Source organism: Saccostrea cucullata, unplaced genomic scaffold, assembly GCF_032062105.1.
Source record: "Saccostrea cucullata isolate Sc308-1 unplaced genomic scaffold, CSIRO_AGI_Scuc_v1 ctg3943, whole genome shotgun sequence".
Taxonomy (NCBI): domain Eukaryota; kingdom Metazoa; phylum Mollusca; class Bivalvia; order Ostreida; family Ostreidae; genus Saccostrea; species Saccostrea cuccullata.
The window spans coordinates 102,547-126,573 of record NW_026940645.1 but is presented as its reverse complement, the minus strand read 5'-3'; the positions used below and the strand labels follow the sequence as shown (position 1 = coordinate 126,573).

Here is a 24,027-nt window from a genome sequence, read left to right as displayed (position 1 = left end):
AAAAACATCATAATGTAAATGTGTTTTACTGAAATCTACAAAGATTTCATGAACAGTCTTATCCTCCAGTTTTTTTTTTAAACAAAACTATTGGTATGATTATGTTTTTTTCATCAATACTTTTCCGCGGTTTTAAAATCTTGTCTGTGTATAGAGCATGCTCTTAAATGTACGTATCTTGCAAAGTTATAAATGCAGGTAATACAGAGGCGAGTTGAAGTTGTAACTTGTCACAAAGATCTTTTTGTAAGGACTTTACGTTTGCATTCCTTTCATATACCGGGGTATGTCATACAAATAGTAAACAATGCTATTTTTGCTTCATAAATATTTAGACAACGTTACATGAGGTAATATGTGAAATATATATACTTTGCAGATCTCGAACATTAAGAAATGATAATAAAGGAAAGAGGGACAGATACGCAGCAACAAACATCTCCAACGATAATTGTAAGATAACCTTAAAATTATTTTTTTCGTGTGTAATAAAAGGTACTTTTAATGTTAAAGATGGGATTAATACTCCCATTCAAATGACTTTAAGTTATGGTTTATCAAGAAATAAATATGTATATCAAATAACTTATTTATTTACTGATACACTTCACATTAATTATTCTAAAGCTGACATAAACAAAATACTGTCTTGTTCAGAATTGTAAAGTATAATTTCTATTTCAGTTTTAACAAACTGAATAATTGAAATAAATGTATAAAAGGTGTGTTAAAATTTCCTCATTGAAGCTTCTTCAAAATCGGGGTTCACAAATATCTATGAGAACTTTGAAAGATTTTCAAAATTCAAAGAAAACAAGGATCCCAGTAAACAGGGCCTAGAAATGAAAACAAGACAAAATGAGCGTGACGATGATATTGACCATGATGAGAAAAAACACGAAGAAAACCCATACGGAGATCTTTACGTTAATGATGAAGCCATCCCAGACATAAAAGTTGATCAATTAGAGCGTGTTATTAAAGAAAAACAAAGGCATGAAAATGATGGTTTCAAAAGGGAGTATGCGGTAAGATTTTTTTTTTGATATCTTAGTATATATTTACTCAAAAGAAATAGTTATACATATTATAGGTTTCGCTTAATTAAATGAGTTACAACTTCACTCTCAGACTGATGATATAAATTATCATCTTCTTTTAAAAACTAGACTATGCCTTATGGTGAGAGACATCCTTGCAACACTGGGAGAAAAACAGAAAACTTACCTAAAAACAGATACAAGACTACCTTTCCATGTACGTTAACGGTTAAATATACAATGTTGATAGTAGTCATTAAAGTTATATATTACGGTCAGCGGGTTAATTTAAAAATACTTTCAGATGACCATTCCAGGGTCAAATTGTCCAACAGCCAGTCTGATTACATCAACGCCAATTTAATTGACGTGAGTAATTTGACAACAATAATTTTCAAATGTACTGTCATTCAAGTTACGGAAAGACAGTTTTGCACTTGCAAACATTTTAAGATTACTTAAATTGCAGACTCAATAAAAAGGTAACGTTTTGTAAAGTGTAAACTAAAAAAAGTTTTATTTTCCACTTAACCAGTATGAAAATCCTATAAAAAGTCTGTTCGAAGTATCTTTTGTGCTACTTTTTTAGTTTTTTCAAAATGGAGGAAAATCCCGTTTTTCGAGACGGATGGAAATTTAACTCATGGGAACGCTTCTTTTCATAAAGTGTTGATTTATATTTATATCTGATCAGTAATGAGTTAGGACATGGTTGAAATACTGTTTAACAACTTCTACCAGAGAAGAAGAGAATACTAACTGTAACATTCAGATCAAGATTCACAGATATTGATGAAGTTTTATCAATTGGCAATTGTTATGTTCATTCGTATGTCGCCTCTATCTATCTATACTACATCTGTTTTATATTTGGATTCTTTCTGAAAAAAAAGACGACGCGTTCAGTTAACAACTTCATTGTATTAATAATTACGTAATCTTCAAAACAGTACAGTTTAAGAGAGAACATACGTATTGTCAATAAATAGTTTCCCTTTCTTTTATTAACAGTCTTCAAGAAAATAATAAATTTTATTATTTTATTTATGATATGCTTATTTTTATTCACGTATTCTTGTATATTCATATCCATTTATGATATATTTTACCCCAAGAAAGGTAGCAGAGAATATCAAATTATTATTTTAAATGTTGTTTTTAGGGTATTGATAAGGCACATGCGTATATTGCGGCTCAAGGTACGAATAATTATTTCACCTTCCTTAAATAAGTTTATTTCTGTATTTTATTATACAAGTACAAATATCTGAAGAAAATGAATAATAATATTTGAAGTCCTACCGGCATTTTAATATTAAAAAATGAAACATACTTCTAACAGGTCCGCGCCAGAACACAGTGGCAGATTTCTGGAGAATGGTTTGGCAGGAGAATGTGACACAGATAGTGATGCTCACCAACCTAAAGGAGGGGACCAAGGTATGTCTCTGGGCAATTTACCTAGACATGTTATTGGAATAAATACACATAAAAAATAATACATTCAAAGAAAAATGTGCTTTTCTGCCCAAAAAGCATGAAACTATATACATGTACTGTTTTACAATACATACTATCTTCAAACCAAATCTTTACAGTTTGCTGATTGTAGCCTTACAAAATTATTCATTTCACGGAACATCTATTACAACTGTTCTCACTGAAATTAACGCTTTTTTCTAGGCAAAATGTGTCAAGTATTGGCCGGATTTGAACAAAAGTAGTACATCTGGTGAGATAATCCTACGCGCGGAGGAAGAACAAAGTTATGCAAATTATATAATACGGAAATTTAGAGTTAATTGTAAGGGGGTAAGTAATACAAAAGTTATACTAGTAATTATGTTAAAAGTTTGAAAAATATTTGCACGGGCAGACAGAACATGACCTTCTTTACATCTAATAAGAAACTTTCCCCTTTACGCAACAACTATATAAGATAATGTATTAAATGCATAATTAAAAAGAGTACTCTCAACAATGTCTTGTTCTAAGGTAAATTCAAAATTAGTTCATGCATGTGTATTCAAGGTAATTTGAAACTGAAACAAGATTATATAAATCAAGAATTCTTAAGGACTTTCATAAGAGAAAATTCAACTAAACCTTGATTACAATTTTACATACAGTTAAGAACATACCGCATAGTGACACAGTACCACTATACGACCTGGCCGGACCACGGGACTCCTGCACCGCTCTGCCTTGTACTCTTTCATGATCACGTGACTAGAACAAGAGAAAAACAAAAGGGAGGTCCAACGGTAGTATACTGCAGGTGAGAAAAATACAGGCCAAATTAGACTCAATTTAATTATCCATCCCTGAAGATAAATAACATTTGATATGCTCTTAAAATGGAAGACCATTTGATTCTTAGAGTACTGGCTAGCAGGCTTTGAAAACAAATATCTGTAAAGGAAATGATGCAAATAAAGCATTCATCCTTCACATATTTGAAATTAAATTATTTTACCTATGGCTATAGTAAACTCCCTTCTCTCAATGAGGAAACACTTCAAATTTGGGGTGCTTTGCTTTCATTGACGTATTTCATATTTTGTAAAACGAGGTTTTTCAGTGAGCGAGGATGAATAAATAAACAAACTCACTTTACAAAATGTGTTAGACCCGTCTTATCATAAAATTGTCAACAAAATGTCCTAACATATTGTAGAAAGTGAACTATAAGCATTCATTTCTGATACGTTTCATTTGTTTCCGATTTATTATCCTGGAAACACAAAGTCAATACCATTTAAACATTTGAATTCCTCATTGAAATACATTGTAACCTTTACATTGTACACTTTTACATTGTAACCTTTACATTGTACACCTTTACATTGTACACCTTTACAATGTACACCTTTACAATGTACACCTTTACATTGTACACCTTTACATTGTACACCTTTACATTATACACCTTGTAGTGCTGGAATCGGTCGTACTGGTACTTACATCGCTATAGACGCTTTAAGTAAGGCGGGAAAAACAGAGAGGAAAATCAACATCGCAGAATACGTGAAGACAATGAGAGAAAGTAGAATGAATATGGTTCAAACATATGTGAGTTTAAGAACAAGAAGAATGATACACGTATTACATAGTTTCTTGTCTCAAATTTCTGAATATTAAGAAATCTAAAAAAAATATTTTTACATGTATAATTTTAAGGAAGGTATAAAAAGTAAGAAAAAACCTGTTTTAACCATTTTGTGTTCTTAAAAAAATTTAATTGCTGCATTAGCCTGTATTGGTTAAACTGGTTGTAACAAATATGTGGGAAAATATCAAGAATAAGACATTTTAAATAATCGCTATTCTGAATTCTGATTTAACAATACATGGTTTGATCTTGCTTTCAGGAGCAGTACATGACTATTTTTCTTGCACTTGATGTCATGTTCAAAGCTCCAACCTGTGTACTCACCAAATCTGAATTCTTAAGAAGAGCAGAACTAATGACACGTGATCAGCCAGCCAATGAAAGTGAACTAAGAAAGGAGTTCCAGGTATTTTTAAAATTATTTTTAACATCGACTTCTTGTTTTGAAATATAAGGCTGGCGAAACTTGAAAATGTGTAAGAAATATGTTCGCGTTAGGGAAATTATTAGTTTCCTTAATAGGACAGTTTTATTATTATCAATTTAAACAAAAAAAAAAAGATATCATGACTAAAATAAAACTGAATTTAAATTTAAGAATCTTCTGAGAGTGAGACCATCATATACAGAAGAGGATTACACGTTTGCTTTGCAGGACGGGAATAAAAAATCATCTGTTCTTCCACGTAAGTTCAAGTAATTTCTACAAAATCGATTGGGAACATTACATCAATTTATATTTCAAGAAAAGTCTGTAAAACACCTCTCCATACGATCAACAAAGATTATGTAGGTTTTTTTAACCTCTAGATAATCATCTTATTTCAACTTCAAATTTAAAACTGTACACATTGATTAGCTCTTACTTAAACGATATTGCATAATATATCATTATATTGATCAATAAAAGTGTCCGAACATTTAAGATTTAAATGTTGAATTATAACTACTTCCTCTAGTAAGATTAGTGTCATAACTGAACTAGTATATTCTTACAATTACAACGTTTAAATTTAAAATCCATTGCCAAAAATAAAACTTTGAAACCCAAAGACTCAGTGACCAAAACCTTGAATCATATACGAGGGGTTATCAAAAAGTTCGTGGACTGAGGCTATAAAATTAGTACTATGTAGTATGTGCTTTCAAAATTTATACTGAACATAAAACAACAAAAAATAAAGAAATGTTGAAATTTTTAGCCTGATACGTTCATTATTTGACAAATTATTATAAAATAAAAACGACATTGTATGTTCACCCGGCGCTGTCGTCGTTTATTTTCATGACGTCCGACAACGGCATTGTTTTTTCAATGTCTGCCTCTTCTACCTCATACACTTTTTTATGAGATTCTCTGGAGCCGAGTAAGGACTAAATCCCGCCTTGTTTATACAATTTACAATGTCATGAACAGCGGCTTTCAAAGAATATAACATTTCAAATGGATTTATACATTGGGAGAGATCCTCGCTTGATTGTGCCAGCATATTTTGCTTTTGGGAGTTCAATATCTACAACAGATGATCAACGTCATTTTTTGACGTGATTGGTTTTTCACACCTTGACTACAAATCGACATTAACTGTGCATCCCTTTTCACTCTGAATCTATTTTAACACTAAAGACAAGTACTCTTGATGCATATTATTTCTCTATAGCCAATTTAAACATTTTTAGGTCTATACAAGTTTTTTTTTTTCAGGGGCAAAATTTTATAGAATGTTGGAAAAGAAAACCCCTCCCCCCTTTTGACGTCATTTTAAGGCCTCGTTTGTTTGGTCATTCCATGTAAAATTTGCGATAAAATTTCATAGAAATTCCAGAATGAAGTGAAAATTTCATATTTTATGATACAATTGTGTCCTGACACACACCTGAATTAACGGGATTTTTGGATGTCAAATATTCATATCAAAAGAGTTTATCTCAGTTACTCAGAGGTCGGAAAAGTGTCGGGTTCGAGGTTGCGCCACGTGGACATGCCATTGCTTACAAAAACATTCCTAATTTATTAAGAAATAAAATATATAATTGATGGTTTATTACTTAGATAGAAAAGATGATGCTTACCAGATATTTAAAAATTCATTGATGTACCTAAAGCGGTTTTAATTTTATGACGCTAGTCCACGAACTTTTTGATAACCCCTCGTACATGTACATGGTAGTAAACGTACTAATTTGAAAATGAGTGATTCTAGTTATGTCATAACATCTCATAATACCGGGGTCAGAAAACCCAATTTACATATCAGACAAAAATTCCATAACAAATAGAAATTAACGTTTGTTAAAATTTTTGAAAGTAGATTGACTATTACAAATTAAAACTTCATGTACTTAATTTGAATACTAGAATAGTTTTAAAATGATCTAAATGTGAATCTATGAAAATGGTAAAAAAGTTATTTATATATGATCCTTTTCTTTTTAACAGTTGACAAATACAGTCTCTTCCTGTCTTCTAGTGTACCAAAACGCGGGAACTTTATCAATGCAGTCACTCTTCCTGTAGGTAGCAATTAAAAAAAATCTTAAGTTTCCTTTACAGTCATTTTAAAAAAATCATTTAAAATTTGTATGCTCAAACTTCTAGATAAAAAAAAAAAAAAAAAAAAAAAAAGAAGTGTTGGATACTTTTAAGATTTTAAGGATAGAATCTAGATGCTAATATATTTCCAGGGCTGGTACATGTCAATTACCATATTTATCTATTAGATTAAATCGCAATATTTTTTTTACTAAATACTGATTTTATACTTTGTCTAATAAATACACTTTCTACTTATGCAAATACTAATTCTAGTCTTACAGCAAATCAGAAGTATTCATCATAACACATTATCCCTCACCAGATGGTGCTGTTGACTTCCTGCGCCTGCTCAATGATCACGAGTCAGACTTAGTGATTTGTATGAATCCCCTTAGAAACATAGAATCGGTACGTAGATTTATAACTTAATCAATAACGGAAACATAACATAAAAGAAAAATTACATTTGTGTTTATTTTTTTTCTATGCCGAATGTCGAAAGTTGAATTTTTTGGTGAAAATTTTTCTGAGGCCATTTTTTTTCTGATTGTCTGACTTTTTTTTTGCATAAACACTAAACCAGTATCTTTTAACTTTCCACCGAAGCGAGAGGTATCTGATCATTTCAAAAAGTCTTGTTTCTGTTCCAGCATAAACATTGGCTGCCGACTACCAACAGCTCAAAAAGAGTTTCCCCATTCTCTATTCACTGTGGAAGTGAACAAGTGACAGATATTAAATGTACAACAATTAGCATTTCTCAGGATGGGGTGAGAAGAATTACTGTGAAATAACTTATTTTCGACAGGGTATCAGTATTATTGTTTTCAAGGTATTAAGGAATGAACGAATTCATACCCCAAAACGATATACGAAATAAGAAATTTCAGTACTACTGAACAGTGGTGTTTCTTTAGGTATGATTTATTTTCCCCTCAAACTCTCTGAAATAAATACTAATAATTTTTCAGTATTTGGCAACTATTTGGCTGGTTAGTACAATGTCATGTACAATGATTTCAATCGAAAGTAGCATTCTGAGAGTATTAATAGTTGTCCCCTACCGGCAGGTGTAATCTGTTTCCCTTTAAAAACTATAAATTTTATAATTCCGTCAAAAATCAATTAAGCAGATCAGAATGCACACTTCATTTATTACTCATCAAAGTAAAATCTCATACCAATATCTGCAGACCTTAAGAAGAAAAATTGTAGAAAAACTCTGAAAAAAATTAACAAATTCTATTTCTGTCAAAAACTATGAAGCGGAACAAAATGAAAATTTGATCTGTAATTCTTGAAGGTACACTCACATACAAAAATTCAGCTCAATATCTGCAAGGACTTATAAAAAGGGAAAAACACAAAGTGGGACACACAGGCGGAAGGACGGACGAACGGATAATTTGAGAGGAAACCTAACCCACCCACCCCCTCCCCCTCAGATTTCACCGGCAGGGAACTAATAATTGCTTGAATATATATCTGAATACTTACTCGTAAGAATCATTTTTTTTCATATAAATTGTAGAAAAATGAGAATGGTTGTTCAGTGTCAATAATAGAACCAACAGAAGAAATGCAAACAGAACGTTCCCAGGCTACAGTGCAGATGTTACGCTTGGTTTCCTTTGCTCTTCAAAGTGAAACAGATGGTCCTATAACAGTAATTAGCAGGTAATTTATGCTTTACGGATTATCTATCGTTGGCTTAAGATCCCTTAATGTTTTATTTTTGAAATACACTGTATATTTTATTTTGACATTGCATCAAAAAGACAAATCTTAGTCATTTTTCTTCTCTTGAAGAATTACATATTATTTTGGTTACCGTGTATTAAAATGTATTTAATTACTGTTTCATGTAATAACCGTTAACCATATTCAAAAAAGAAAACTTAATGTCACCGGGTCTTTTGTAGGAATAAACTCCAACACAAGTAATTTATTATTGTGCTTATAGCAAAATAAACCTACAAAGTATAAATCAAACACACTCTCACAACACAATACACACAAGACAAATACTTTACATTTAAGATCAGACATTAACAACACATAAATTATATGATTGTTCGCTGTCGGGATTAATTAATAAAAGTAAAATATAAAATACGTTTACATGATAATTATAATAAAGGTAAACAGAAAGCTTACCAGGAATCCAGTTAATAAACTCCAAGTAAGAATACTTAGAATAGTATAGTACAAATTCTGTCTTCTACCGTAAAGGCAAAAATCGTGGGGGTCAAGAATTTGTCGGGTACAGTGCTTATATACTGAGTGCAGATATTAAAACATGAATATTAATGAGGTACAAACGGTCAGTTATTGATCATTAGTAAGGTCACATAAGGTCACCAAACCGGAAACACGTGTAAATACGAAAATAACCAATGTCACATGATCTCTCAAAACATTCACACCAGACACACAACAAACAAACGCAGCGAACGTGCTTAATTGGCAATGCGCGCCAATTACAAGAGTAAATTAAAATATAACATCTGTGACATTAACATCGCAATATAATGATCAATGAAAACACTTTAATAAATGTTAGGTCTGTCTTTAAAGGTTTTAAAGGGACATGGACACAGTTTCAGCTAAATTATTTTTTTTCATTTTTTAAAAATATTCAACTAGGGTCTTTCTAATGATCATCAAAAATATGAACGTCAGTTGTCGAGATACAAGGCGGATTTAGAGCTTGAAACCTTTGTTTTGTAAACAAGGACCGTGTCATGTTTTTGTTTACATAGGTTAATATACTAATATTATATATGTTCGTTCAAAGTAGATAACTTCAATAAAAAAGTTAATTTTAAACTCGATTTGACAGTTTCTATTGATTTGCTGAACTTTATTTTCTTATAAATATGATATTTTCTATACGTAAACAAAAACAAGGCACGAGCTTTGTTTACATTATAAAGAACTTTAAATTCTGTATCTCGTTTGATAATCGCCCCTTGCTTGTCGTAAAAGGCGACTTAATGAGGCGGTCCTTCGGATGAGACCGTATAAACCGAGGCCCCGTGTCACAGCAGGTGTGGCACGATAAAGATCCCTCCCTGTTCAAAGGCCGTTAGTGCCGAGCATAGGCCTAAAATTTGCAGCCCTTCACCGGCAATGGTGACGTCTCCATATCGGTGAAATATTCTGGAGAGGGACGTTAAACAGTACACAATCAATCAAAAGTTTGATAATCAACAAATGATGTTCAAATTTTTGCTAATTATTAGATGACGCCTAAGGTAGGAACTGTAAATATTAAAATTGGTTAAAAAAAATTCAGTTGAAACTGTGTCCATGCCCCTTTAAGTATTCTGTGACTATTGAAAATCCTATGCAAATACTCGATTTAACTTGAGGCTTTAATTTGATTGTAAAAAAAACAATCAATCTTCAATTCTAACGAGCTGTAAGGTGCGTACTTCCGTCATTTAGTCTTTTAAAGACCAATATAAGGTGTTAGTTTTTTCCTAGGAGAAATCCAAATTAATAATTTTTTTTTGAAAAAACTTTGTTAGAAAATTAACGGATTTTAAGTATTGTTTTGATTTTTAGTGATGGAGCAGTTTCGTGTGGGGTATTCTGTGCAGTATATAATGCGATACAACAGTTGTCTATAGATGGGGTGGTGGATATCTTTTCTACTGTTCGACAGTTACAGATAAGACGACCAGAATTATGTTCTTCAATGGTAAATTCTATCATCAATGCATCACATACTTGTATAATTATATTCTAAAAGTTATTTTTTCTTTCCTCATTTTTCAAGAAAAAGTGAAAGACTGTATTAAAGTGTATGATACTTTTGTTTTAGGAGGAATACAAAATGATTTACGATGTTGTATTGGATTACATCCGGGCACAAGATGATTCATCTGAGGAAAATATTTATTGCAACCAATAGTGACATTTTTCTAAGAAAGTGTTTTTACCTTGATCATTTCAATTGGTCTGGACAATCATAAATTTGCTGGCTGCGCAAGATATAATTTAGTCGCCTGCGAGCGGTACCAAGGGATCACTTAACCCGGCGTCTGTGTGTCGGTCCGTCCGTCTGTAAAACCTTGTCTCTCAAGAAATGTTTAAGAGATATGGACTTGGTATTTTCCACATTCATTGCTTGGCACTTTATCATTTATAAATTGCGAAGGTAACCGACCGTTTGACTCTTAACCTTTTGACCTACTTAAGTTAAAAATGCCTATATACAGCATTTGAAATTTAGGGGGTAATTCTATTTAGCATGTTCACTGACTGCCATTAAACTGTATGATCAATACCAGCGTTATAATTCATTTGATCTTAACCTTCTTTACAAAGAATATCCTGCACAAACTTCTTGAACTTTAAGACTTGAATTTTGAGTGGCAGGTGTTAATAATACTTATACGAGTATATGTCTATGAGCTCATAAAAATCAACACAGGTGGCCATTCCATGCCGATACCTGTGACAATAAAGCTGTCAGGTGTATATACAACGAATATACCCTAGTATTGATTGATTGATTGATTGTATAGTGTTTAACGTCACTCTTCAGAATATTTCACTGATATGGAGACGTCACAATTGCTGGTGAAGGGCTGCAAATTTAGGCCGATGCTCGGCACTTATCGTGCCACACATGCTGTGACACGGGGCCTCGGTTAATACAGTCTCATCCGAAGGACCGCCCCATTTAGTCGCCTTTTACGACAAGCAAGGGGGTACTGAAGACCTATTCTACTCCGGATCCCCACGGGGTCCCTAGTATTGATGTATCGTAGATAATGCTATCAAAAATGGCGTATGCCTATTTTCAAGTCGTGTTCAGCTTTAAGGATCAGCATATTTTGTTCAGAAATCAATATCTATCATATAAGAATTAATAAAAAATATATTGAAATTTTTTTTAAACATTACCTTTAACTAAGCTAATTTCTGAACTTAGTGGTGGCTTAATAGTGACTTAATGGCATCTTAAGAGCAATTCTCTGTATTCACCAAAGTAATTCTGAAAGGATTTGTCACGCATAGTCTCAGATTTTCTTCAAACTTGACATATAGTATCTTCCTAAGGTAAAACTGATATGTTTGTCATGATTTTTTTCTGGACATACTCTGTTACCATGGTAACCGGGATACAAAATTTCTCACAAATATGGCCAATTTGTGCATGGCAATATTGAAAAAATCACATATTTTACACCATCTGTGCTGTGACAATATTTAGGATTAGAACTCTGTTGCTAATTTCTTATGTAACTACAACATCAACACGTTCAATGGATATCTTTAATATGTTTTAAAGATTATCTGAAAATTTAGTTATACTTTGTCAAACAATGACAAAATATCGATTTTTTAAAAGAACTGCGAACGATAGTATTGTTCTCCCGCCTACCTCCAAGTCAATTTTCAAAAGTTAACATATTCGATGAATTTTTTATATTTTTTATAGATAATTATATGGATTTTCATAAAACATTACTTATTTGGGAAAACAAAGAGAGATAACTCTAAAATTTTGGTAAAACTTGTGTTTTTTCACTATAGAAATCAACGAAAACGGAAAATATTTTTGAAACATCTTTCTCCCCCGTGTCACAAAAATTCCTTTTTACAGGTAATATGGAATGGTATTTCACAAATTCATACCAAAGCTTTTTGTGTGACACGGGGGGGAACATATGTTTATTGACAAAAAACGATAAAAATGCATATTTTTCACCAATTTCAAAGCGATATACAACTGAAATATCATATTTTATTAAAATATTTATGTTTTATTTATCTGCCTAAAACATAAGAAAAGATATTAGGAACATTTAATCATATCCAAGACCATTTCAAAATAGGGTGATGCTTGAAACTACGATTTCAATGGAAAATATAGTCTACCCCCTTTTTTCAAGAGCTGGAATTATGGATAATTTACTGTTTAGCGCTGGTATAAGGACGCTTTATCAATTACCATTGAACTGTTCTTTGTATTAAACAAAGATTTTATGGCCAAATTGCTAGTCATATTGAATTAATTGGTTCCAAAATATAGGCTGGAATCGAGAGTTAGCGTGCGTGTTTCTTTAGTCAAAACTGAAAAATTACAACGTTTTGGGAAGAAAAATGAAAAAAATTGCAGAACTTTCACAATGTATCACTTATTTCATCTGAAGGTACTTGTCACAAATAATGAAAATATTCAAAAACATTCACGGGCAAATATAACATTAGATATTGACTATAGCAAAATGAAAAATCATAAAATTGGCATTTCTCCGAAATAAGCTTTGATGAACATTTCATATATTAACAAGATACATTTTTTTCTTTATAAAACAAAATTCAACTAATTTAAGCTTAAAATCTGTAAAATCAATTAGGCATTTTCAGCTGACCCATAAAAGAATATTGTTTCATAGCTATAGGCAAGAATATGATCGAAAATATAGCAGCCCCCCCCCCCCCGCTTTCTAGCACAATACAAAAATAACAATCCTGTATTACTGCTTACTGCAATTAATAAGGCTGCATCACACTTCCTTAATGATATAATATATGAACATGATTTATGAAACAGAATACTACAATTCAAAACACAAAAAACTAGTGCTAATTGTAACGGGGACCGTTACAGATGTTCCCCAAACGCTCCCCAACTCCCTTTTGGTGCCATATTCCCTGTAATCTCTATTAGATGAGAAATACTTTATGGAATTTAGACTTAATCAAGGTCTTCCAAGAAAAATACAAAATATATTTAAAAATAGGCATTGCACGCGTGTTCATGTGCGTAACGACCATATTATCTTGTCTACACTATCTAAAATTTTAATATACTTAATATCAAAGCATTTAATCCGAAAGTATTAAAAATACACTCATTCGAATGTATTTTTAATTTTACTCATTTCACGTGCACGCACGTGCATAATGACTACACCTTCTTGTAGGAGTCCCTTATATTTATCAATGTTCTAAATCCAATCCTGTTTGGTTGAAAAACAAGGGAGTTATAGCCATTTGAAGTTTCAGCCAATCAGATTACAGCACACATGCATGCGTGTGATTTCATGAATTTTTATCTTTATCGTATTGAAGAATATCTAAATGAATGACTATATTTTAAAATTCGCAATATATCGTCAAAAAACTAAGGAGATATAGCCATATAAAGTTTTAGCCAATCAGATTGCAGCACACGTGCATGCGCGTGACTTCATGATGTTTACCTGTATCATATTTTAGGATATCTTAATGCATGACTATGTTTTAAATTTCAAAGCATTTCGTCAAGAAACAAAGGAGGTATAGCCATTTAAAGTTTCAGCCAATCAGATTGCAGCACGCGCGCATGCGCATGATTTCATGAAAATTTTTATATATCTTGCTGTAGATCTTCATAATGTAGGACTATGTTCAAAATTTCAAAAGATTATGACAAGAAACAAGAAAGATATTGAGACTTTAGTTTCAGCCAATCAGAGCAAAGCGCACGTGCATGCGCGTGAGATCTTGCTATTTTGACCATGCCATCTTGTCTATACTACTAATGTATCCTTACATTATGAGTTTCAACAAAATTAATCAAGAAAAAGAAAAGTTACAGCAATATCCATTATATTGGTCATTTTTCGTGTTGCACGTGCGCGCTCTTGCAAGCACGTGCGCGGAAAATGACCTTCGTTCGGCAAATCTACATAACATGTCTACTGACCCTAAAAACATTTTACCTTAGTCGGATGTGTAGTTTACAAGATCACTCGTGGACAAAATTTTCCCAGGAAGAAGAAAAATAATAATAATAAGAAACAGAGTAAAAACAATATGTTCCCCAACTTCGTTTGGGGAACATAATTATATAGTTACATATGATAGCACAAAAGGCTACAAAGTATTACATTTAAGGTAAGTCACTCGTCAAATTTGTTAAATCAAGGATTTTTTGGGGGGGAAGTATATTTTGGATAAGTACTCATATAGTATGACTCAAAATCGCAGAGAAAATAGGGGGTCAGTTTGCATCTTTCTGATCTATGGTACAATTAAGTTGACCTTTTTGTACTAAAATTGTAACTCTTTGATTTATTACTTTATCTCTAATTTTATTTTATCAGATGTTAATAAATTTAATCTTATTTTACATAAAATAGGTTGAATAATATTTACCATTGAACATATCTTGCTAATTAAAGCTGACATGAATTCTTAAAAACGTAACATTTTCATCTATGTACATGTACGACTTGTTTCATACCAACTATAGCCGTATTTCGCCATATTTCTTTCAGATACATTGTCTCATTGTAACGATATATACCCCAATGCGGTCGTTACACTTGAATGATTTTTTGGCTTGGGTATCGACTTGTGCACATTTCCGATGGTAAAGAACATGAGAACACATTAGGTGATCAAGACATTTCAAAACCACAACAAACAACACAATGATCAAATTTTGAATAATTATTGATTTGAATCAAAAGGAAAAAAAAAGTGCAAGTTTGGAAGAGAAATTTAGATGCATGAGTACGTATTTTACAGTGCGCAAATTTATGCAGAATAAACTTGAAATAAAAAGCAGTAAAATCTGCAAACATATTTTGAAATTATATCATTTGAATGGAACAAAACAACCTACGTCTTTGATTTGCAGGTCCTAAAGATTGATACATATCGAGAAAACGCCTCGAACGCTGTAAACGTACCCATACCTGGAAATAAGGTTACTGCATCGGTTCGAAAATGTGCACAAGTCAAGTGGTATACACCCTGAATTCCATTTATTGAAATATGCATCACAAAAAGAAATAAACTCCATAAAAGCTCAATAGTAAACACACCGTCATTACTCCGTACAGTCGATACACTTAGTCCGTGCTGATCACATTTTGGTCAGGGAAAATATTTACAAGTGGAAAGAGAAGTTATTTGGTATTTGTGCGGCTGAAAAGGGGGGGGGGGGGTTAAAGTATCATAACTGCTGTTCATAAGCTATAATTGTGAATTGTCTATCTACATGTAGTTCTAATATACATTCTATACAAAGTCATGTATATAGTCTGCACTTGGTTTGCATCGCAAAATTTATTTGTCAATTATAACTGATTGTTTTAGTACTAATCTCCAATCTAAACCATGTAATTTTTATGTGTACATCTATACGTTCTTTAACACACACACACACACACGGAGAAAGGCCATCCCCTGTTCAGATTCACATTTAGGCATTTGATTTTTTTTAGGCGCGGGGGGGGGGGGGGATGCAAAAATAATTGACATGACCGTTATTAAAATATTCTTGGAAGACAGACATTTCTGCCGAATTCAATTTTGAGATTTTTTTAAATGGGTCACTCCGACTACAAAGTATGTGCATTTTGAGGAATGTAACTGTATTATGTTGTTACAGAGAGTCTTTCAAGATTTCAGTATTCCTGCTTGATAGTCTAGCCATTTTTTGTATCAACATAATTTCTTTAGAAGTATTTGAGAGATAATTTTAAGAGCTAGGGTAGGGATACTTGACACTGGTTAAATACGGATAATTTTTATTACCTCTTTTGTATATTGAAATCTCTCTCTCCCTCTCTCTCTCTTTCCCTCTCCTATCCGTTAGGGCAATAATAGGTTTAAGATCCTACGCACTTTGTGCTGTACCATTTATTAAGCCTTAGAATTGATCGAGAATTTTTCTCAGGCGGGATGTCAAAACTTCATAAATTGAAAGATAATTTTAATTTGGACAAGAAATTAAACCCCACGCCCAGGTACAAGATGATTTGCGGATAAGAGATTGGTACCCCAACGCGTATGATTCAAACGCACGGATAGACGGGCGGACATAACGGTTACTATATACCCTCCCACGTTTCAAGCGGGGGATACAATACACGTGAAATATACATCACAGGATTGGGAACTTTCTCAAATACCTTCTCAAACGTACGTGTCGAACCTGGATCTGGACAACAGACAAAAAAAAAGAGAATTTGTAAAAAGCTAATTGTAGGTAGAATGTGGAATTCTCATGGGGAGTTTGCTTTCTCTTCCTATATGCTTTTTCTAATAATCATTAATTATTTATGTCTAGAAATTTAATTCACATTAAATTTTATTTTCATTATCATTGCACCACAGAATCAAACTCATTTATTATACCCCTCGAAATAAGTTGCGTGAGGTATAATGTTTTTGACCCGTCAGTCAGTCTTTATTTTCATTTCTTTTTTGGTTAGCGCAACTTCTCATAAACCACTGCACAGAGTTTTGTCGAACTTTGCAGATATTTATAGGATACAATGTGTGTGTAGATTTGCACATCACCAGAAAATTCCGAATTCTTTGTTTTTTCGGGAATTTCCGCACTTTTACATTTAGATTTTGGCCATATCTTGAATGTAGAGATGAGCAATTTGTCAGCGCAATTCCTCATAAACTGCTGTACACAATTTCGTCAAACTTTGCAGATGTGTATAGATGAGCATATTACATGTAATGGAAATTACGATTCCTTTATTTTTTTTCTGGGAATTTCAGCACTTCGACTTTTGGGGGAGCGTGGGGTTGTGAACTTGCTCACTTTTTTTTCTTTCATTGTGCATAAAATTATAAATAACTTCATATTTGTCGAACTTTGCAGATATTTATAGGAGACAATGTGTGTGTAGATTTGCACATCACCAGAAAATTCCGAATTCTTTGTTTTTTCGGGAATTTCCGCACTTTTACATATAGATTTTTGCCATATTTTTATGAGAGTGTTAATATGCATGTTTTATTAACCCCCCACCCCCCTCCTATCACAGGAAAATATCTTCAAAAGGTGCGATTGATTCGTAATCATGCATGCTTTATTATAAATTTAATGAAGTTAAACCATGTATAATCATAATTTTTATTTACTACATTTACAAACAAGAGCAATGTTTATTTTTGAAAAAAAAATTCAATCAACCCCAATAAGCTTTCAACCTTTGATATTTTCCCTGACCAAATAAAATGATCGGCATGGGCCACGTGTGTCCAAGCATCTTTTACTTTTGAGTTAGCAATGGATTACATGACTTCTGAGATGCATTTTTCAATAAAAGTAAAATAGGATAATTCTTTCGACATGTGCACATCCCTGTAACGATAGCAGCATTCAGGTAAATGTTTTATCACTGCGTTTGACGCGTTTTCTCGACCTGCATTGATTTTTGCTGTACATAAATGTATTCCGTGTTAGTGTAGTTTTTATATTGCAGCAAATGCATTTGAAAATAATTTAATTCTTTATAGTTCTATTTTTTGTTGAATTTTTACTTTTCAATCATGTATTGGTCGTTTATGGACTTTTAAAAACTATGCTATCGGAGATGTGTACATGTCGACAGCCAGACTAGAAAATCACTCAAGTGAAACAATTCGTCAAGGCTATATATAGCAGGTACAGGTGGCCAAAAATCTTCGATTAAATATGGCGGAATCGAACAAATATGTCGGACAGGGGCGTACAGGAATGTAGTAAGTCGTACAAAGATGAAACTGATGCCTTTATAAGAGTTCATGTCAGCTTTAATGCACGTTTATTATTGTGTGACCTTTTTGCACTAAAAATAACATATTTATGGTATTGAAAAACTAAATAGGCGATAAAATATTTTCTTTTACCAAGCTTTTGGGGAATTAAGTGCTGATCAGTCACAAGTATCGAGCAGTTTAAAATAATGAAAGAAAAAGTTGGGTTCAGTGATGTTAATTTTGAAATATTGGTCAAAATACGTGATTTCCAGGCAAAAAATGGTGTAAATTTTATTTTGACTTCTTTAATATATCTTCATTTCTTGGCACAGTTTGTTGAGGGAAGGTGTAAAACTTGTTCTAAAAATATCAATTAAGACCTATATTAAATATTCCTGCAATATCAGAACGGAAAATATTCTCCGAGTAAAAGTATGTGAGGCTAAAGTTTCAAGACATTAAATTTAAAAAATGTGCAGATTTGCAGAAAATTCTGCTGAATATCTTTTCACCATAAGAAATAGTCCCTCATAAATCGTGCTTCTTTGTCGATTTTTAAGCAGTTTTTTTTCGATGAATGTTAGAAAATTAACATTGTTGAATATAAATATTTTATAAAAAATGAATTTGAATAAATATTTTTTAAGTAAGAGGTTCTGCGTGAACTTTTCTAAAAAGCTGACGAGTAATGTACCTTAAGACAAAGTATTGTTGGCTTGTGATTTTTTTTATGAACCTCTATCAAAATTATAAACTACGATGTATTTTAATTCACAAACCATATCATATTAGATTTAAAGAAGTTCTAAACAATATCAAGAAGTGATCATCAGACTTTCAATTAAGGAAAAGATAATATAAAGGTAATACATGTATATTGAGACTTTTAGTTCATTTTCAACAAGTACCTGATTATTTCTACAGGAAAATTGTTTAAAGACAATGGATTATTTGTGAATAGAAATCATTGTTGTTTACTGTTTGGAAAATTAATGGGAATATTAATTAAATTACTTAAACTTGGTTTAAGATAATGCTTGTAAAAATAATTTAATGTATTAAACTTGTGAAATACTGTAAATGTATTATATTTGGCGTGTACAATATTCGGCGGAAACTGACTTTTAAACAAGAAAGCGTGGATTTGATTTAGCGCATTTCTTATTGTTCTTATTTATTAGTATATGTGCAAGACAATTAGCGTTGTACTTGAATTAGCGGAAGTTTCTTTCCACCAAAGGCGCTAAAAAGAAGAAGCAACCATTTTTTTTCTATCCGACCTCAAAGGACAGATCACTCTTACTGTATAAAACTACCCGTTCAATTAGAGCTCTATAGTGTGCTGTTTAAAGCTTATGACCTCACTAAGTTGATTAAAAATATGGTTGAATCTTGTGAATTTCCAGTATGGAGATACATATGAATATTCTCATTTCCAATATCCTCTTCAGGAAAATCACACCGACAAGCCAGTTACATTGCTCCTCATTTGGCTAGCTATATTATTAGTAACGGACACCTTGGTACTTCCTATGGAAAAAATCCAATGCCCTATCTCCACCTTCACCGTTGTTTGGAGATTTGTGATATTTACTGATTTCAATATAAACTTCATGATGTTGCATTTCCACTCAAATATTTAATATGATTTTTTCTACCTGCAGAAGTAAATACAATTTTCAAAATCTTCAAATGTAGACAAATATTAATACGAATTAAATACACATAAATGTAAAAGCAAACCCTTAATCAAGAAAGGTGATTTTTCTAATGATCATTGTGACAGTTGTTGAACATGTTTTCTTTAATACATGCATATATTTATGATATCGATTTTGATCAATAAAATATAAATAAGGAGGCCATATAATACATGTAGTACAGTTTTTTTTTTTCTAACAATTTAGATTTTTGAAACCTGTCACCTTGGATAGAAATGCATTTATAGGCTGTCCCAATTCTTGAAATTGTTTTTTTCCAAAATTATGCTCCAGGGTTTCATTCAAATTCTGTCATAGACATGTTCTTGTTCCTTTTCTTTTTCATCCTTTTTGGTGAATCCTTTAAAAACAAAAATATTGAATATAATATAATTATGTAAAAATTCATAAAATTCATGATAAAAAATAACTTATTTTATAATATATATGAAACGATATAATTATCTTTCTGTCAACATGATCAAAAGGAAAGTCATATCATCCTTACAAGTACATGTACCTACATGTACAAGCCAAGCACTATATATAGGGCCTTAGTCTAGGTCACGCAAGTCGCTTGACCCCAAAAGTTTTGTGTAAGATCAATGATGCAACAAAACGTGACTGAACCATTTTCTTTTAGTTTTATATATACTAGGTGTATGTGTAATAATATGGCTGAATTGTAAAAGGATTTATTGTGTTAGACACAAACACTGCATCATGATTATACATTGTACCATGATGTTTCATCCTCAAATATTTTTATACTGTGTTTTTTTTTATCTTTTCTGAAAAGGGAAACTATCACTTAATGTTAAGAAGAAAAGATTGATTGATTGTATAATGTCCCTCTCTAGAATTGATCACTAATATTGAGACACCACCACTTGCAAGTGGGGAGCTACAAATTTTGTCCTATACTCGTGACTCAATGCCTTTGAGCACTGAGGATGTTTTTCATGTCAGTGCTTACTGCCACACGGGATTACAGTTTATACGGTCTAATCCGAAGGACCGGTCTCCATGTCCCACAGTTGGATTTGAACCCAGGATGTAAGGATGAATTCCATACTTTGCAACTCTAGACTAGACGCTCTAGCCACTGCACCATGCAACAAACTAAAAAGAATACTTATAATAGATAAAGATCTCCAGAATTAATATTATCTTAAACAAAGAAAGATGTACGTTGTATTTTAGAATCCATTGTTTGGTACTTTAAATAGTATATCATCTCATGAAAAGTACCAATAATGCTATTATTGCATGGGATATAAATTTACAATGCAAAATATTTAGCTATAATTTTTTTTTCTGTCCGGTAAATTTATATGGAAAGCATTGATTTTTAGACAATCGCATACAATTTCTCTGTATTTGTCCTGTTTAGAGCACTGATTCCCAATTGATACATTGTAGATTTGCAAGAATATAAAAAAAATCAAAAGTCTCTGTCGAGACTGTAGCTTTACTGGTTTGTACTTATAACAAAGGATGAGAAAAGAAGCGATTGCCACCAGATCACAACTGTAGAAGGAGTAGCTTTTTATAGGAATTTCACACATTTCTATTTTTAGTAACAATGGCAATACTGTTCATCAAAATCAAAAACCGATGCACTATTTTATATATCTTAGTGTAGTCTACTTGTGTGCCAAGTTATATTGAAATCAGACCAAAACAGTAAGAGGAGTTGCATTTTAAAGGAATTTCACAGAAAATTCTTTTTTTTAGCAACCATGGAAACACCGTTCATCGAAATCAAAAACCGATGCACTATTCTATGTATCTTAATGCAGACCACTTGTGTGCCAAGTCATATTGAAATCAGACCAAAATTGTAGGAGAAGTAGCGTTTTAAAGGTATTTCACAGAAAATTCTATTTTTAGAACATGGCAACACTGTTCATCGAAATAAAAAACAATGCACTATTAAATGTATCTTTGTGTAGTCTACTTGTGTGCCAAGTTATATTGAATCAGATCATAACTGTAGGAGGAGTAGCGTTTTAAAGGTATCTCACAGAAAATTCTATTTTTAGTAACCATGGTAACACCGTTCATCGAAATCAAAAACCGATGCACTATTCTATGTATCTTACTGTAGTCTACTTGTGTGCCAAGTTATATTGAAATCAGACCAAAACTGTAGAAGGAGTAGCGTTTTAAAGGAATTTCACAGAAAATTCTATTTTTAGTAACCATGGTAACACCGGTCATTGAAATCAAAAAACGATGCACTATTCTATGTAACTTAGTGTAGTCTACTTGTGTGCCAAGTTATACTGAAATCAAACTAAAATTGTAGGAGGAGTAGCGTTTTGAAAAATTGTTTACAGACAGACGGACAGACAGACGGACGGACGCCGGACGCATTACTATCGCATAAGCTCTTCTGGTCTCTGACCAGTAGAGCTAATTACAAATTCAAAATTATAGCCCCCCCCCCATTTTGGCACTGAAAATCTGTATTTCGTTTAGGATATATTGCACAAAAGCTATTATATCCTATTTGGACAATTTGTTCAAACCTGCTGAAGGAGACACCCCCTCTCCAAAAGAAATAAATTATCTCTGCTTTGAATTGTTTCTAAAAACCTCGCTAATATGAATATTCATAGTCATTTACATGTACTTGTGATTTTTTTTCTTTTTTAATAAAAAAGAAAACCAGAAGTCTCTGTCGAGACTGTAGCTCTACTGGTTTGTACTTATCAAAAAACCATTGCACTATTTTATGTATCTTTGTGTAGTCTACTTACCGGTATGTGCCAACTTATTTTGAAATCAGACAAAAACTGTAGAAGGAGTAGCGTTTTTAAGGAATTCCACAGAAAATTCTATTTTGAGTAACCATAGCAATACCGTTCATCGAAATCAAAAACCGATGCACTATTCTATGTATCTTAGTGTAGTCTACTTGTCTGCCAAGTTATATTGAAATCAGACCAAAACTGTAGAAGGAGTAGCGTTTTTAAGGAATTTCACAGAAAATTCTATTTTTAGTAACCATGGCAACACCGTTCATCGAAATCAAAAACCGATGCACTATTCTATGTATCTAAGTGTAGTCTACTTGTGTACCAAGTTATACTGAAATCAGACAAAAACTGTACAAGGAGTAGCGTTTTTAAGGAATTTCAAAGAAAATTCTATTTTTAGTAACAATGGCAACACCGTTCATCGAAATCAAAAACCAATGCACTATTCTATGTATCTAAGTGTAGTCTACTTGTGTGCCACGTTATATTGAAATCAAACAAAAACTGTAGAAGGAGTAGCGTTTTAAAGGAATTTCACAGAAAATTCTATTTTTAGTAACCATGGCAACACCGTTCATCGAAATCAAAAACCGATGCACTATTCTATGTATCTAAGTGTAGTCTACTTGTGTACCAAGTTATACTGAAATCAGACAAAAACTGTACAAGGAGTAGCGTTTTTAAGGAATTTTACAGAAAATTCTATTTTTAGTAACCATGGCAACACCGTTCATCGAAATCAAAAACCGATGCACTATTCTATGTATCTTAGTGTAGTCTACTTGTGTGCCAAGTTATATTGAAATCAGACAAAAACTGTAGAAGGAGTAGCGTTTTAAAGGAATTTCACAAAAAATTATATTTTTAGTAACCATGGCAACACCGTTCATCGAAATCAAAAATTGATGCACTATTCTATGTATCTTAGTGTAGTCTACTTGTGTGCCAAGTTATATTGAAATCAGACAAAAACTGTAGAAGGAGTAGCGTTGTAAAGGAATTTCACAGAAAATTCTATTTTTAGTAACCATGGCAACACCGTTCATCGAAATCAAAAACCGATGCACTATTCCATGTATCTTAGTGTAGTCTACTTTTGTGCCAAGTTATACTGAAATCAAATTAAAATTGTAGGAGGAGTAGCGTTTTGAAAAATTGTTTACAGACGGACAGACAGACAGACGGACGGACGCCGGACGCATTACTATCGCATAAGCTCTTCTGGTCTCTGACCAGTAGAGCTAAAAATTGTGAAAAGATGCAATGAAATAAGCAAAATAAAGCAACCTGAGGTTGGTAAATAAAGGTACATAGGCAATTCTATCTACGTACAGTGAACATGTAACTAATAGGCTTAATCTACCCAGTGCTGGAC

At 32.4% G+C, this 24,027-nt stretch overlaps 1 protein-coding gene across 1 annotated transcript; it reads left to right on the top strand.

Moving 5' to 3' along the window:
* The first annotated feature begins 377 nt into the window (after window positions 1-377).
* LOC134255918 (receptor-type tyrosine-protein phosphatase T-like) lies at window positions 378-10,611 on the top strand. The gene is made up of 17 exons (XM_062738516.1): window positions 378-453; window positions 748-1,028; window positions 1,170-1,257; window positions 1,345-1,409; window positions 2,203-2,239; window positions 2,383-2,480; window positions 2,724-2,852; window positions 3,170-3,318; window positions 3,977-4,112; window positions 4,412-4,558; window positions 4,751-4,838; window positions 6,593-6,666; window positions 6,962-7,096; window positions 7,339-7,458; window positions 8,220-8,365; window positions 10,259-10,394; window positions 10,518-10,611. The coding sequence occupies exons 2-17, from the start codon at window positions 843-845 to the stop codon at window positions 10,605-10,607; spliced, it is 1,824 nt and encodes a 607-aa protein (XP_062594500.1). The 5' UTR covers window positions 378-453; window positions 748-842; the 3' UTR covers window positions 10,608-10,611.
* The last annotated feature ends 13,416 nt before the right edge of the window (window positions 10,612-24,027 follow it).